Source organism: Balaenoptera musculus, chromosome 15 (genome assembly GCF_009873245.2).
Source record: "Balaenoptera musculus isolate JJ_BM4_2016_0621 chromosome 15, mBalMus1.pri.v3, whole genome shotgun sequence".
NCBI lineage: Eukaryota > Metazoa > Chordata > Mammalia > Artiodactyla > Balaenopteridae > Balaenoptera > Balaenoptera musculus.
Genome location: NC_045799.1, coordinates 13345910 through 13362937, shown reverse-complemented (window position 1 = coordinate 13362937; position 17028 = coordinate 13345910). Strand labels below are relative to the sequence as shown.

General features: G+C 47.3%; 1 protein-coding gene across 6 annotated transcripts in view; it reads right to left on the bottom strand.

Moving 5' to 3' along the window:
• Positions 1–1039: 1039 nt before the first annotated feature.
• The window catches only part of SULF2 (sulfatase 2), a 148638-nt gene continuing 132649 nt past the window's right edge, over positions 1040–17028 (bottom strand). For 4 of the 6 annotated variants that reach the window (XM_036825481.1, XM_036825482.1, XM_036825480.1 and 1 more), the window contains 10 exons: positions 7906–8122; positions 7683–7779; positions 7124–7218; positions 6126–6185; positions 5547–5716; positions 5202–5344; positions 3999–4122; positions 3259–3292; positions 2964–3017; positions 1040–2000 (listed from right to left, as the gene is read on the bottom strand). In XM_036825481.1, coding sequence (XP_036681376.1) covers positions 1970–2000; positions 2964–3017; positions 3259–3292; positions 3999–4122; positions 5202–5344; positions 5547–5716; positions 6126–6185; positions 7124–7218; positions 7683–7779; positions 7906–8122 — 1025 coding nt within the window. In that variant the 3' untranslated portion in view covers positions 1040–1969. The remainder of the gene's footprint in view (positions 2001–2963; positions 3018–3258; positions 3293–3998; positions 4123–5201; positions 5345–5546; positions 5717–6125; positions 6186–7123; positions 7219–7682; positions 7780–7905; positions 8123–17028) is intronic. The other 2 variants (XM_036825484.1, XM_036825483.1) reach the window with 1 other exon arrangement.

Here is a 17028-nt window from a genome sequence, read left to right as displayed (position 1 = left end):
TAAGTTCCTTGATCCATAGACAGATGCAGCTGGAAAGTAAACAGAATGGATTGCCAGCTACCCATATGCCTGTCCAGTTCCCTTTTTATTTGCAGAATCCGTGCATTTGTTCACAAGTGGGAAATTCATAGGAGTAAAACCTCTTGGGTAGATGAACTTTCCCCTGCTGCAGAGGAGCAGGAGCTGTTACGTGGCTCCAAGGCAGACTGTTTAATCATGAGCAGGGTGCTCTCTTTTTCTTTCCTTCTCTTTCTTTCTCTCTTTACAATATATGGAATTTTGAAGAAGATGGACATGTCATTCTGAGAGCAATATTTAAATTCTCAGGAATTGACTTACAGTATTGAGAATGAATTCACTTTCAATCAAGTTTACATTAAATGTTGTTTTTAAAAAATATAAATCACACTGCAAAGAATCCAAACCACATGGGATAACTTATGAGATGGTTGAGTGGTAAGCTGTGACTCCTTTGTTGATCATTTTGGACGTCATTGTAAATAAAGGTTTCTATTTAAAATTGAAGGCTGAGAGTGTGCCACTTTTTTTTTTTTTAAATCCCGATTGGATAAAGGGTAAGAGATAAGGCTAAGGAATCCTATTTCAGATGATAGTAGTTTCTGTGAGGTTAAAAGAAATCTTGAAAGCATGGTCCTGTTCTTACACGAGGTAATTGCTTAGGGGTCGTGTGTCAGGGAGAAACGTGCTGGGCCAGGTGATGGCTGAAGTTCCTCCTCCTCCCAGTCTAGTGTTCCGACAGCTACCTTTACCCGTGGGACTACCCCGGTACACGACGAAGGGCTGGATAAGGTGAGTTGCTTTGCAGTTGGTTAATACTTTTAAAAAGTGAGGTCCTAAAGCTGGTGTGATATGAGACTTACCTTTGAGGTCCCTGAAGTCTGGTAAATTCTAGTCAATTTATAACCATGTATTCCCTTTTAAAAAACCATCTAAACCCATGGTGTCCTTCCAAAAAGGTGTTGACTGGTGGTATCTTGAATGCTTTTTAACAAAAAAAAACCAAACACACCAAAAAGACTCCTAAGAATGGCCTTTTAGAAAATGTCAAAGGTTCTCTCATACCAACTGCTGGTCACTGGCTGGGGTTTTCAACATTGTTTGACAATACTTAGACTACAAAATTTCTTTACAAATACAATTTTATTAAAACTTGGGACATACATCAACTTCATGTCTTTGCAGGACTTTAAAAAACATCAGTTCTGGGACAGATAACAAAGGAATCCTGGGAGAAATGGCATCTGGTCAGGAAGAGGAAAGTCTACAACTGCACGGGGTTTTCTTTTACATGGGCCACAGCGTTTATTGACACCACCACTCTTGAAAATTGGGTTTTCTTATTAGTCAAACTCCCCTAAAAGTTCCCGAGCTGGTTACATGTAAATCGTCACATATATACAGTGAAGTCAGTTTCTTCAGAGGCAACCAGGGTTATCGTGTGAAGTATAAATTTATGACTTCTGTGCTGTTGACTCATTGTGAAACTCGGTCAGCATTTCCTGCCTCTGTCCTGCTTCCTAGTTCCTTCTTTGTGAAGGACCAAAAGAATAAGAGGATTTAAAACAGGGTGGTTCTTCCCAAAACAGGGTGATTCTTACCCTGTGATTTAAAAAAATTCCAGTGACTTTCACCCTTGGGGAAAATTTCCAAGAAGATCTCTCTGCTGTTCTTCCCTTGTGAGCCTCTCAGAGAGGGTTAGTGGTGACTTTTTGATATGAAAATGCATTTTGTGCAGCTGGTGAGGTATAATCCAAAGCAAAAGCAGGGCAAAAATGGACTTCCAGAAGTCTCACTACTCCTGATGGTTCTCTTCCAGAATCTGCCATGTTGACTGAAAGCGAATTCTGTGTGTCTCAGGCTTCTTGGCTAACATCATAGGTCTGCTGGAAATCAGAGTTTTTCATTGTGCAGGTGATGCCTCTGTTTTTGGAGGTCCAGCTCGTGCTTCTTAACCTTCCCAGCCTTCCCACAGTTGTCCCCTGTAGAACAAAAGCAGACTCATGTATCACGCTGCTTATGGATTTCTTCATTGGTCCTACAGCTGAGTAAGCTTTGCTTCAAGGATGTGGCTGCGGAGGAGGATTATTTCTAGGTCCCTCAGGGCTCGCTATCACCTAATCATCTAGATTGTCAGTTGTTGGCTTACACATTCAGTGGCTGGCAAAGATGTCATTTAAAGATCTGGATAGGATAGTGGCTAAGGAGAAAGTGAGATGTAAAGATCAAGTGCTTTCATTCTGGTAGCACCAAAGAAATGCTTAACTGGCTCATTATTTTTCCTGTTAAAGCCACACAGGTTTATATGCATATAAAGACAGAAATGAATAGGCCAGAGGTTGCAAATGGCAGCTCACCAAGGGGGCTGGTTGGCCTGCATGGTAACTTCATGTTAAATTAGTTGCCAGCATTAACAAATTCTCACACATATCTACGTTTCTGGATTTTCTCGATGAAGCAGAGGATTCAAATTGCATCCCATTCCGTTCTCTTTAGACCAAAGCGACCTCTGCAGGTTGCCACAGCCTCCTGGCCCCTACCAGCCTCTGTTGGCCCTGGAGTTCGTAGCACGGATGTTTTGGAAACTATTCAGTGAGGCCACCTTGCCGCTGACACTGTGGACCAGGTAGCACCTCTGCAGCCACAGCCTTCAAGACGCCTGGCACTTAGCCGACTGACATGGTTCTCAGCCTCTCAGGAAGGCCTTGAGCTTGCCAAGCACAGATGATGATGTGGAGAACAACGGTGTATTAGACAAAGTATTAATCTAGAACATGAAATGTATCCAAGTATGTTATTTTATGGGAAAGACTGATATGACTGCTTCCCCTCTTATGGGAACAGATGAGAGGAGTAAGTGAGAAAGGGCACGCATGCAGAACAGCCTCGGCAAAACGAAGCGGATCAGGCCAGATCTCTATTGGTAAACTGGTTCCTCAACTCACAGTGATTTGGAAGAAGGTCTCTTCATTTCTGGCCACTTTCGACGCTGAAACTGCCTAAGTTTTCGAGTGTCAAAAGGAGAAAGAGTGTTAACCATCACCAAGAAAGAAAAAGTGACCCCCAAAGAACTAGACAAAGAAGGTCTCTTAGTGGACACCTATCGCTGGTGGGTGAGCTAGGCCCCTGGCAGACCAGAGAAAGGTAGCATCCCAACCTCACACGTGCAACCTCGAGGTTAGACTACAGGATGGGCCACCATATGGGGCAATTGTCCGGTTTTAAAAGCAAAAGCAATACCTGTATTGCTCATAGCTTCCTCCATCTTTCAGTCCTAAAGGAGAAAGAAATGCACAACATGGAAACAGGTAAATTAGGGCAAAAGTGGCACAAGCAAGGACAAATTTTATAACTGCCTCTTTTTCTTCTTTAAAACACTTCAGGTTTTTTGTCACAAACCCATGATGTTGGTAGTGGCTCCTAGACAGGGGACTGAATTACCAGGTGATCTGTCCCTAAGACTCTTGGTAGGTCGCCTACACTCTCGTGGCCTCTTATCGGTTTCAGGCTTCTGTTGCAGTCATTCAGCACTGACCTTGGTCACAGTGGGGGAGCCACACGTGGGCACGGAACACCTATGCTACAGAGGACAGACAGCCGAGGGCAGCGGGGAGATCCCGAGTGTGGGCTCTCGGCAAGTTTCCCAGAGGATGTGGTAGTGTGACCAAGTGCGTGGGCTCTGGACCCAGTCACGTTACTCATCCATAAAACGAGGACAAGCAGATTCACCTCAGAGGGTTGTCAGAAGGCCTGTCAGTTTATGCATGTAAAACACTTAGCACCCTGGCGGGCTTATAGTGATGGGTAAGTGATGGCACTTATTGTAAAAGGAGCACGTGGTTGGTGAATGTTAGGAAGGTGATATTATAGCTACTGGTGAGAATTCACCAACTCCTGGCGATTCTGGGTTCACTCTTCAGACAGGACCTCCTCAATCCCCTCCTGTGGTCACCCTGCACCACGCTGGGGCACCTGCTCACCCAGGTCCATGTTCCGGGTCCGGGGGTTACACTGCTTGTAACCCTTGCAGCTCCTCAGCTCCATGAGCTGCACGTGTAGCTGATTGAGGACGTCCCTGTCCAGGGTGTTCACTGCATTCATCAACTGGTTGGAAAAAAGGTAGGTTATCAACAAGGTGAAGACAGGGACCCACCCCCCCCCCACCCCCTTCTACCAGCTGGGGGACTTCAGGCAGGTGGGGAGTACAAGGTGTGAAGGGATGGTGACCTCTACTTCCACAAGAGCTGGGGTTTGGAACAGTTAGAACTACCTTTTGCCTCTAGCCCCACATGCATGAAATCTCAAAATAAAACCACCTCTGTGTACGTCACATTGAACTCCTGGAGCCACTGGTCAGGAAATTTACCAAGCTTGGAAAGAAGCCCTTCCCAGCCCTGTATTTTTAAGCAGCCTTCCTTCACAGCCCCTCAGGTCCTCTTGATGGAAAAGCAGCCATCTGGCGAAGGGCTGGGTGAGTGACCTTGTCCTTACCTGGTCCGGGAATCGCTGGTGACCCACTAACCTACCAGCTCTGTCACCCCCTTTTGTAAAATACAGGGATGACCTATCAAAGGAGAAAGACTGGTGGCCTGTATGGTAATTAGAGCAAAACAAGACAATCGAGTTGCTTGCACTTACAAATCATGTAAAAGATTACTTTCAGGCTTTTCTTGAAACATGGAAGACTGGGCAATGCCAAGGCCATGCTACTGAGCAGCTCTAGTGCTGAAGGTGGGTCGTGACCATCTGTTTCAGAAGGGACACGCACGTTCCAGTCACCAGGCCCCGTGGCCGCTTCAGTCCCGCATGTGTTCAGTTGGGTTAATACAGGGGAAGCGCGGAGTAAGGGCTGCCTGAGTGTTAGTTACCGGCCTATCATCTGTAGGGTTTGGCCTGACCCTAAGGACCCCTGAGCCTCCAAAGTTCTAGGCGTCTTCCCAAGATCCCACAAAGCCTGCTGGAACCGTGCCAGGTGCGTAAGTTGGAGGGAAGAGGCTGTACCCGGACGCAGGAAGACGGAGGCAGGAAAGGCGGATGGCACACAGAGTCCCAGCCTTCCTGGTGGCTTCAGCTCACTTCTGCTGTCTTAGGGACTCAGTGGGACTTGAAAAACCGGTTATCACTTCCTGGGGTGGGGGGCTACCTGGCAGGGGCCCCATTTCTCCAGCCTGTGTTGCTCGTACCTGGTAGGGGTCTGTGTTGAGATCAAAGTACTCCAGGAAGCCGGTTGCAAATTCACAGAAGAGGAAGTTGTGGGTCTCATTGATGGTCCTCATGCACCAGTACGTGTTGTTGTTGGCGCTGGTGCAGGCGCAGAAGGGCCCCACTGCCAGGGGAGAGAGCACGCCCTGAGCCGAGGAGGCCCTGGCTGCCAGCCCCCAGCCCCTTCCTGCCGGAGCACTTGACCCCTGAGGTTGCTGGGGGACCTGTTCCCGAAAGACCCTCAGGGTCTGGCCAGGAAGCGCTCACAAGCTGGGGGGCGCTGGGACCCCCGGGAGGAGCCCCCGCCCTGGGCCCGGCTGGCTCACGCGTCCAGAGGGGCGCCGTCTGCCAGTGCTGGTTGTCGTGGGTGAAGCACGTGAGGCCGGGCATGCTGCACGTGTCGTTGTTCCGCAGGCGCCTGAGCAGCTTGCGGAGTTTCTTCTTGCGCTTCTGCTCCCGCAACAGCCACACCTTGTCCTTCTCCTGCAAGCCCTTCCTAGGGGCACACAGGGCCGCACCCCTCACACCTGCCCCGGCCCCACCCTGGAGCCTCTTCCTGCCCAGGGAGCCAGGGTCGTGGCCCTGGAGGGTTCCCAAAGGGAAGGCCCCTTGCCCAGGTCCTTGGCTCCTGTCATCCGACGTTAGCTCCCGAGGCAGCACAGGGTTAGGGTGTGTGGGGCCTCCTGCTCACACCCGTCCCTGGGGCCTGTGCCCTGCCCTGCCCTGCCCTGCCCTGCCCTGCCCTGCAGTAACCCGCTCCGGCCACAGAGGGGCACCCGGACCCCTGCTCGTTGTTGATCTGGCAGTCGGGCCTCTGCAGGGACTGCTGCGCCTCCCAGGGAAAGGCCAGGACTTGGCTTGTCCTCATTTGTTTTGGCTTAAGGGAGGGCCGCCTCTGCCCTTACCTGAACGGATGCAGGCTGGAGCCTTTGTGCTTGAGGCGGCCTTTGTGCTGGGCGTGGTAACTGCAACAGACCCCCAGCCTGGCTTTCAGACACTATGCACAGCGCCACACCGTGGGGGTGGCTGCGAACTGCGCTTCTCTGGGATCCCTGTTTCTCCTCCTGGGGCGGGGCTGGGGAGGTACTAGCCCTGCGTGGCAGCTCCCTGCCTGCTCAGCTCCTTCCTCCATACGTGACCTGGGAGCCCCCCGCTGAAGGCCTCAGCCACACATAGAAGGTCGGGGTAGAGGCGAGTTAGCCAAGTCTGGAGGCTGGGCCTGGCTCTGCGTGGTTTTAGCCTCAGCATCTCCAGGCGGGTTGCCCCCCGCCCCCGCCCACCTCACGCTTGGTCAGGGCCAGCCCTGGGGGAACCCATATTTTGTAAGCCCTTTCTGGAAAGGCAGCAGTGACTACAGTAGCCACTAACCACATGTGGCTATTTCAATTTTAATTAAACTACCAATTCGGTTCCTCAGCTCCAGTGGCCGCAGTTCAGAGCTCAGTAGCCACATGTGGTTGGTTGGTGGCCACCATATGGGGCAGCACAGATACAGCTGCTTCCATCACCAGAGAGGTTCTGTTGGACGGCGCTGCTCGCGAGTTCAGACCCTTGGGCTGGGGGTTCCCTGAGCTGGTAACGTGGGCCTTGGGCCACGTGGGCTGTTCCCAGAAGGGCAGTCAGCAGAGGCACTTTTCCCTCCTGGGAACCGGCTCCACAGTCAAGGGCCTGCCTGTCAGCAGTGCATGAATCTGGGCATCTGGCTGGTACCCGAGGGGCGGTGCTTTCTGCCCAGTGGCTGACAACGGGGATGTGAATTATTACTAATTATGTTTACCCTAAGCAAGGAGACAGGGATATAAAAATAATGAAAGGAGTCACAGAGGAGGGGATGCTGTATCCCTAGGAGTGATCCCCCAAGAGCACTCGGGGCCTTCCCGCGGGCTTTCTGCTACCTCCTCACCTGATTTTGTGACAGTCACATTCTTCTGGCCGCTTTTTCTTCAGGTGACCTCGGACTTCCCTCAGGTTCTTAATTTTGTTCTGCAGGGTCTCGATCTGAGGGAGGGAGCAGGAGAGGAGGCCGTGAGCCTCTGGGGGGGCTGGGTCAGCAGGGCTGGCCTGGCGGGGCCTCCCAGCCACTGTGCGCGTCTGTGGATGCTGAGGGGGGGGGGGTCCTTGGTTCCACCTGCTGAAGGAACTATGGGTCATTCTCCTGTCTTGTCCTGCCCGAGAACCAGCTGAGCCCATGGGGGACTTCAAGGTCTCCCCCGAGGCCTGTTGGGCTGAGTGTGGTGTGAGCATCTTGTAGATCACAAAGGGGTACGACGTGGCTGTGCTGTTCCCCCCACCCTAATCCGGCAGGAGCTGTCTGTCTGAGGCCAGGACCGACACTGCTGGCCCTGGTGAAGGATTCCGCGGGGCCTCCCTCCCCTGGGCCTGGCTTCCCTGCCTCTGGCTGTGGCTGGTGGCCCCGCCGAGCTCGGGGTCGTGAGAACCCTCCTGGCCCAGACTCCCGTCACCTCGTGGTCAATGTGCAGCTTGTGGTCCTTCCAGGCCTGCAGGGACTTGTACAGGTCCAGGTCGCACTGGACCGTGTCGTTCTCCAGGATGTAGCACCTGTTTGAGAGAAGGGGTCACGTGGGGCCCTCGGGGCGTTGAAGGGGCCCAGGCAGGGGCCCGAGAGGTGTGGGCGCCCCTGCCAAGGTCCAGCCCCCCCTCCCGACCCCCACCCTAGACTCTCACCGATGTGTGACTTTAATGGGGTTGGGGGCTGAGTAGTCCAGAAGGCCCCCGGTGCCACTGAAGTCCCCGCCGTCCCTGTCGTCTTGGTCCTCAGGGGCGCCTGGCCAGTGCCGCTTGGTGAGGTTGCGGGGCTGGGACCAGTCGTCCAGGCCGACGTGGTGCCCCTCGACGGCCACTGAGCGGATGGAGCGATTCCGGACGTAGCTGGCCTTGTACTCTGTGGGGTCAGAGGGGTGGCTGGGCTGGCAGTAATCAGAAACCTTCCAACAAACAAAAAGTCTAGGACCAGACAGCTTCACTGGTGAATTCCACCGAACATTTAAAGAAGAATGAATACCAATCCTTCTCAAATGCTTCCAAAAATAGCAAAGGAGGGAACACTTCCAAACTTATTTTTACAAGGCCAGTATTACTCTGATACCAAAACCACACAAGGATGCCACAAGAAAAGTACAGGCTAGTTATCTCTGATGAACATAGACGCAAAAATCCTCAACAAAATATTAGCAAACCAAATAGAACAATACATTAAAAGGATCATATACCATAATCAACTGGGATTTATTCCAGGGATGCAAGGATGGTTTACTATCTGCAAATCAATGGGATATACCACATTAACAAATGAAGGATAAAAATCATATGGTCATCTCAATATATGCAGAAAAAGCATTTTATGAAATTCAACATCCATTTATGATAAAAACTGATAAGCCATTAATATCCAAAATATAAAGACTCATATAATTGAATAGCAAAACCCCTAAACAATCAATTGAAAAACAGGCAGAGGATCAGAATAGACACTTTTCCAAAGAAGACATACAGATGGCCAACAGGTACATGAAAAGCTGCTCCACATCACTAATCATCAGGGAAATGCAAATCAAAACCACAGTGAGATACCATCTCACACCCGTCAGAATGGCTATTATCAAAAAAATACGAAATAACAAATGTTGGCGAGGATGTGGAGAAAAGGGAGCAATTGTGCACTGTTGGTGGGAATGTAAATTGTTGCAGCCACTTTGGAAAACAGTATGGAAGTTCCTCAAAAAGTTAAAGATAGAAAACCGTATGATCCAGCAATTCCACTTCTGGATATTTATCTGAAGAAAACAAAAACACTAACTCAAAGACATCTGCACCCCCATGTTCACTGCATTATTTACAATAGCCAAGATATGGAAATAACCTAAGTGTCCACTGATGGATGAATGGATACAGAAGATGTGGCACATACACACACACACTGGAATATTACTCAGCCATCAAATAGAAGGAAATCTCGCTGTTTGCGACCACAGAGGTGGACCTTGAGGGGATTATGCTAAGCAAAATAAGTCAGAGAACGATTAATAGCATATGATCTCACTTATCTGTGGAATCTAAACCCAACCAACCAACCAAGCTCATAGAGAACAGATTAGTGGTTGCCAAATGGGGGGGGGTGGGGGGTAGGAATGGTGGGCGAAATGGGCAAAGGGGGTCAAAAGGTACAAACTTCCAGTTACAAAGTCAGTCAGTCCTGGGGATGTAATGTACAGCATGGTGGCTATAGTTAATAATAATACCGTATTGCATATTTGAAAGTTGCTGAGAGAATAGGTCTTAATACTTCTCATCACCAGAAAAAAAATTTTTGTAACTATGTTAAGTGGACTTGTTGGCGTGATCATTTTGCAATATATACAAATATCGAATCACAATGTTGTACACCTGAAACTAATGTAATATGTTAATTACACAGCAGTAAAACCCCACAAAACAAGATTAAAAAACCCATTAATTTGAACTGGGGAAAAAAGAGCCAAGCAGCACATTCTCCCAGACAGAAAAGGGAGGGGGGGCTTGGGGAGGTCACTGATCTTCTCCGAGTCTATTTCCCCAGCAGTGAGTTGGATGCTCTCCACAGGGTGGGCAGTGAGGTGGGGCTGAGAGGTGTTTTTTTCTAAGCTCTAAGTCACCTATGGAGAACTGAGGGCGTGCAGGTGTTGGGGCTCAGAGCAGGCCACCCCAAGATGCCACAATGGCATATTGATTATTTTGAATTAAAGTTCTTTGAAACACAGCTGGTGGGGAAAAAAATGATATTAAAAAACACTCTGACTCCACCTCTTACCCCCTGAATGCGGGAACCTCTCCTAGGCCTGCAAATGACCAGGAAGAGGCTCAGCTGGAGGCTGACAGTCAAGATTTGACAGGAGCGATATTTGAGGCCTTTCCTCTTAAAGTTAATTAGTTTAAGGTTGAATTCTGTACTCGGGAGGAAAGCATCCCAAAGCCTTTTTGAACATTTCATGCAAACTTTTCAAAGGCACACTGCCTTTAACTTGGAAGCCCCAGTGCACGGGAATCTCTTCATATCTGCTCTAATGGGAAATTGTCTCCCTGATATCAGAAAGCAAATTCACAATAGTGTGGTTGGTTGGTCTAGGCCACCGCTAATTGTAATAATGGAGGCTGGAGCTTGATTCTTCGCAAATAGTTTCCAGGAATGCAGAAAAAAGAATTAAAAGCGACAATTCTTGCTTTGCAATTTGAACCTTTAGGAAAACAAAAGCATCACACCTACGGTCAATGAATCTTCAACAAAGGAGGCAAGAGTATACAATGGAGAAAAGACAGTCTCTTTAGCAAGTGGTGTTGGGAAAGCTGGACGGCTGCTTGTAAATCAACACCCTCTCACCATCCACAAAAATAAATTCGAAACGGCTTAATTAAGACTTAAATATAAGACATGATACCATAAAACTCCTAGAAGAGAACACAGGCAAAACATTCTCTGACAAATCGTACCAAGGTTGTCTTAGGTCAGTCTCCCAAGGCAATAGAAATGAAAGCAAAAATAAATAAATGGGACCTAATCAAACGTATAAGCTTTTGCACAGCAAAGGAAACCATAAACAAAACAAAAAGACAACCTAGGGACTGGGAGAAAATATTTGCAAACGATGCTACTGACAAGGGATTAATTTCCAAAATATACAAACAGCTCATACAACTCAGTGACAAAAAACCAAACAACCCGATTGAAAAATGGGCAGAAGACCTAAATAGACATTTCTCCAAAGAAAACATACAGATGGCCAATAGGCACATGAAAAGATGCTCAATATCCCTAATTATTAGAGAACTGCAAATCAGAACTACAATGAGTACCACCTCACACCAGTCAGAATGGCCATCATTAAAAAGTCTGCAGGGCTTCCCTGGTGGCGCAGTGGTTGAGAATCTGCCTGCCAATGCAGGGGACACGGGTTCGAGCCCTGGTCTGGGAAGATTCCACATGCCGCGGAGCAACTGGGCCCGTGAGCCACAATTACTGAGCCTGCGCGTCTGGAGCCTGTGCTCCGCAACAAGAGAGGCCGCGATGGTGAGAGGCCCGCGCACTGCGATGAAGAGTGGCCCCTGCTCGCCGCAACTAGGGAAGTCCCTCGCACAGAAACGAAGACCCAACACAGCCATAAAATAAAAAAAAAAATTAAATTAAAAAGAAGATGAATGGCAAGTGTAGTTTAAAAAAAAAAAAAAAGTCTGCAAATAACAAATGCTCGAGAGGGTGTGGAGAAAAGGGAACCCTCCTACACCGTTGGTGGGAATGTAAATTGGTGCAGCCACTACGGAAAACATTATGGAGGTTCCTTAAAAAACTAAAAATAGAGTTGCCATATCATTCAGTAATCTCACTCCTGGGCATATACCCAGACAAAACTATAATTCGAGAAGATACGTGCACACCTATGTTCATAGCAGCACTATTTACAATAGCCAAGACATGGAAGCAACGTAAATGTCCACTGGCAGAGGAATGGATAAAGAAGATGTGGTATATATATACAATGGAATAACATTCACCCATAAAAAGAATGAAATAATGCCATTTGCAGCAACATGGATAGACCTAGAAATTATCATACTAAGTGAAGTAAGTCAGACAAAGACAAATACCACACGATATCACTTATATGTGGAATCTAAAATATGACACAAATGAACTTATTTACAAAACAGACTCACAGACAGAGAAAACAAACTTATGGTTACCAAAGGGGAAAGGGGGTGGGGGAGGGATAAATTAGGAGTTTGGGATTAGCAGAAACACACTACTATATATAAAACAGATAAATAACACGGTCTTACTATATAGCACAGGGAACTAAATAGAATATATGTATAAAACTGAATCACTATGCTGTACACCAGACGCTAACACAACATTGTAAATTATACTTCAATAAAAAAAAGAAAACAAAAGCATGACTCTGAGAGTAACTCCAGGCTCACTCAGAGCTCTTCCTGTTTGCCTCCAGACAACTGCAGATATTATAAGAAATCAGGACAATGGAAGAGAAATTTGTCCTACACTCAAGAGAAAGGAAAGTTTAAGAAACAATCCCCCTAGGCCCCAGCATGCCCAGAAAGTTCATTCTTCTCCTTCTGAGGGACAATTCCTTCTCAAATGACAGGGTCAGCCAATCCTCAGTTGCACCCCAGAGGCTACTTAAAATAGAGGATCGGGAACTGGATTTCTTAATTGACACCAGTGTGCCTTTCTCTACCATCGCTCAGAGGATTTATCTCAACCTGTCACTGCTGATTCTATCCAAGCAGTCAGAGTCTCTGGACAACCTACTACATTACCCACATCTCAGCCCACCCTAATATCTTTTAGGGCCTCTTAACACCCATCATATCTAATTTCCAACTGCTCACCAGCAAACCTTCTTGATAGAGATTTGTTACGTAAATTTAATGCTACTCTACAATGTAATGAGAAGGGCGTTTTTATTTCCTTGCCCTCAGACCAAGCCCCAAATCTCCTACTTTCCTTATTAGAAACTCGTCCTGATTTAAATTCCTCTGAAGAGGGTGAGTCTTTAACAGATGTCCCAATTAGTCCCTGGGCCACACATGCCAAGGAAGTTGGATTGCTACTAAGTGCTGAGCCTGTATGCATGACCTGGAAGAAAAATAAACAGGTCCCTTCTCTGCAAAGAGATACAAAGCGAGGAATTAACCCTATGATAGACTCTCGTAGAGCTGGGTGTGCTTGTTTTTACTTCCTCACCCTGTCACACTCCAAATGAAAGTAGGTAAATTTGTAATGAAAGAAGGTAAATTTGGCCCAGACGGGAATCAAATCTCTCGATTTGCACAAGCCCTAAGAGCCATAAACTCTTGTAATTCCCGGGCACCCTGTGGTCCCTAACCCAGCTGTTACCCTCACTTCGACTCCTGCTGACCCAGCCTGGTTAAGGTAACTGAGCTCTGCTCAGATTCCTCTTCAATCCCATGCACCTGACGCACACCTTCTCTGCATTTACCTCTCAAGGGAGACCGGTAACAAGGACTGGCATAGCCGTCGGGGAGAAGTTTTCCTTCTACCCTTCTAGGTTCTTCTGGCTGGTCTAAGAATTAAGTTGACTTGAGACAGGTTAACAGGAGAAAATCAAAAAAAGTTTAATAACGTATCCATGGGAGAAACCCGGAAAAACCTGGAAGCCCTCACCTGAAACACACCCTCAGCCAAAGACGAAAGAGGATGTAGAGGGTGGGAGATCCAGTCAGGGAAGGCGACCAGGAAAAGCACAGTAAACAAGGGTGACTGTGACACAGATTTAAGCCCTGGCCCTCTCCGCGGAGAAGAGTTTCCAGAGATTTGGTCAACCTCCTCTTCCAGGGACAGAGAGGGAGACAGCGTTACAAATGGAGATTTCCCTTACAGACGTCAGTGTTTCTTGCAAAAGGGCAACTCCCACTAGGTTTTCAGTTTCCCCTGTGTCTGCTGTTTCCTAGAAAATAACCAGCTCAAGATAATATGCCAAAGAGATGTATTTTAGGGTAGCAAATTCTGCTCCCCTACGAAGCCTTACATTAGTTCTGTCCACACCTCTGGTTCTTGGCTTACCTGATCGTGATAAACCTTTTCATCTACATGGCCATGAAAATGATGGGATTACTGTTGGCATTCTAGGACAGCCTTTTGCCTCAGTTAAGTCCTACAGCGTATTTCTCATGTCAGTTAGACTCTACGGCACCAGGTACGCCCCCCTTATGTACGTGGCCATGCTGACTACAAAGCCAGTGCTCTAACCATAGGCTCCCCCAGTCACCTCTGTTTCCCATGCTGTGTCTGCTATGTTACAAGTTCACAGGATGCAGCACTTCTCTGCGTGGCGAGAGACCACCTGTGAGCAGCTCTTAACCTACCCATCACCGTCCATCATTAATACTCTAAATCTGGCTCCTTTACCCCCCTCCCTGATGGTGGAGAGCCCCACTCCACACCACACGAGTGCCTCGCAACTACAGGAACGGTCTCAAAGCCACGAGATGCTCTCTCAGACATCCCTTTAGACAACCCAGACTTACTTCGATTTTGTGATGGCTCCAGTAAACGAAGTTTCCAGGGAAACATAATAACTGGTTATGCTGTGGCTCCCCACGTGAACCACTTGAGGCATATTCTGTGCCCACTGTGAGACCAGCCCACGCGGCTGAACTCATCGCTCTTCCTGGAGCACGCACACGAGCAAAGGGGAAACTGCCACCATTTACACAGACTCCAAAGATGCTTTTGGAGTCTGCCATGGTGTTGGTACGATTTGGAGATCCCGTGGATTCCTGACTTCTGCAGGTTCTCCTAGTGCTAACGGGTATATAATTGCTGCCCTGTTATAATCTAGTCACCTCGCTTCTAACGCTGCTGTTGTTCACTGCTCAGGAGACTGATACTTTATCTTTAGGAAATGATAGGGTGGAAAAAGCTGCTAAAATTGCAGCTCAAAATGCCCCCTTTATCCTTCCTCCACCCAATTTTTAAACCTGCCTTTATCCCTGACTGATATTAACTATCAGGCAAATGCCCCACAATCTAAAAAGGACAAATGGACACAAAAAAGGTACGAAACAATGATCAGATAAATTAGACATTGGGCCACGTGTACTTCAGGTAGCTCCTTTTCCTTTGACCTTGTGGCTTGAGCTTACCTCCCATCAAATGAGATGTACTGTGCAGACAGGAGAGTGGTTTTGCCCTGGCAGCCATGGAATTTCTGACCAAATTATTTCCCAGTGCACTACTAGTGAATTGCACCTAACTTCTGGGAGAAATCGGTGTGCCCTAGGAAGTCTTACCAGGCCCACACTGCCCTTTGTGGCACTCCAAACAGATCTTATAGATTCGCCCCCAGCTTTAGGCTATTCTTGCTGTTTGGTTATCTTTTACATGGTTAGTGGAGGGACTGAATGCCATCCGACTAGATGTGGTGATGCCACACAGTGGTAATGAAATTAATAACTGAGGTTATTCCTAATTTTGACATTCCTTTATGGATTGAATCAGACCAAGGAACTCATTTTATAGCAGAGATAAACCATCTGCTTGCAAAAACTCTGGGGTACTCATTAAAATTCCATACTCTGTACCATAACTCCACCATCAGGGCAAGTGGAACATAAAAATCTAGATATAAAAGGACTTTAGGAAAAGCTCTGGCAAGTAACTGGGCTTAAATGGTCAGAAGCTTTGCCCTTGGCCTGTATAAGGATCAGGAATACTCCAATAGGAGACATGGATTAACCTCTTCTGAAATAGTGCTTGGATAACCCATGCCTACTGGCATCTCTAAACTTTCTATTTCTGGATTAAGTGGACCTTGTGGGAACATAAGTGAATAATGTGATGCTCTGACCAGCTGCCTACAAGAACTGACTAGTGTACCTGAAGCTTATTGCCAAGAGGGAAAAGGGGCGTGGCCTCCCTGACACCCTGACATCCCTTTTGACCAGACCAGGTTTACATCAAGGACTTTAGAAGAAAACATGCATTGTCACCTCTCTGGGAAGGACGTTATGAGGTACTGCTACCTACCTACACTCCCTATGTTACCACCAAAATAAAGGGAAAATCCTCTTGGGTTCGTGCAAGCCATGCCAAATTGGCCTAGACCATCACTCTCAAGACAGCTGGGAGACAGTCCCCACAGGTGACCTCAGAGTAAGGATTTCCAGGGCCACTTCCCAGGCCTGGAAGCAGCTGGCATCATGATAGCTTTTCCCAAGATCACGGATCAAGAAACTTCGCCTGCAATCCCACTCCTGGGTGTATATCTGCGGAAAACTCTAATTCGAAAACATACATGCACCCCTACGTACACCAGCACTATTTACAATAGCTAAGACATGGAAGCAACCTTAATGTCCATGGACAGATGAATGGATAAAGAAACTGTGGTACATATATACAATGGAATATTACTCAGCCATAAAAAAGAATGAAATAATGCCATTTGCAGCAACATGGATGGACCTAGAGATTGTCATACTAAGCGAAGTAAGTCAGAAAGAGACAAATACCATATGATATCACTTATACGCGGAATCTAGAACACGACACAAATGAACATATCTATGAAACAGAAACAGACTCATAGACATGGAGGACAGACTCGTGGTTGCCAAGGGGGAGAGGGGGTGGGGGAGGGAAGGATTGGGAGTTTGGGGTTGGTAGATGCAAACTGTTATATACAGAATGGATAAACAACAAGGTCCTACTGTATAACACAGGGAACTATATTCAATATCCTGAGATAAACCATAATGGAAAAGAGTATGAAAAAACATGTATATATATATATATATATATATATATGTGTGTGTGTGTGTAACTGAATCACTTTCCCGTACAGCAGAAATTAACACAACATTGTAAATCAATTATACTTCAATAAAATAAATTTAAAAAACTTCGTTTTTACCTATCCCCCCCCCCTTTAAGACTCCCTACATATTCACACGCTAAACAAACAAACAGTCACATTCTCTTACTAATGACCACTTTCCCGCAGTCATTATCATTATCAGGAGGCTGAACGGAGAGTGCTTGTCTATCTAGCCTACCTCCCCTCTAACAGTCTCCACTATGGGCTCCTTTTCAACCTGTGTCTTGCTTAGTAACCTTTACTTTGTCAACAGGTCAGGCATAAACCAAACACCCCGTTGTGCTGGTTTACCAACGCCTGGCCACGTCAATCAATCAATCTGACTGTTGGTTGTGTCAACATCTAGGCGGTACAAGTGCCCCTGAGCTGGTCTGCGTTCCTGCCAATGTGCGCACCG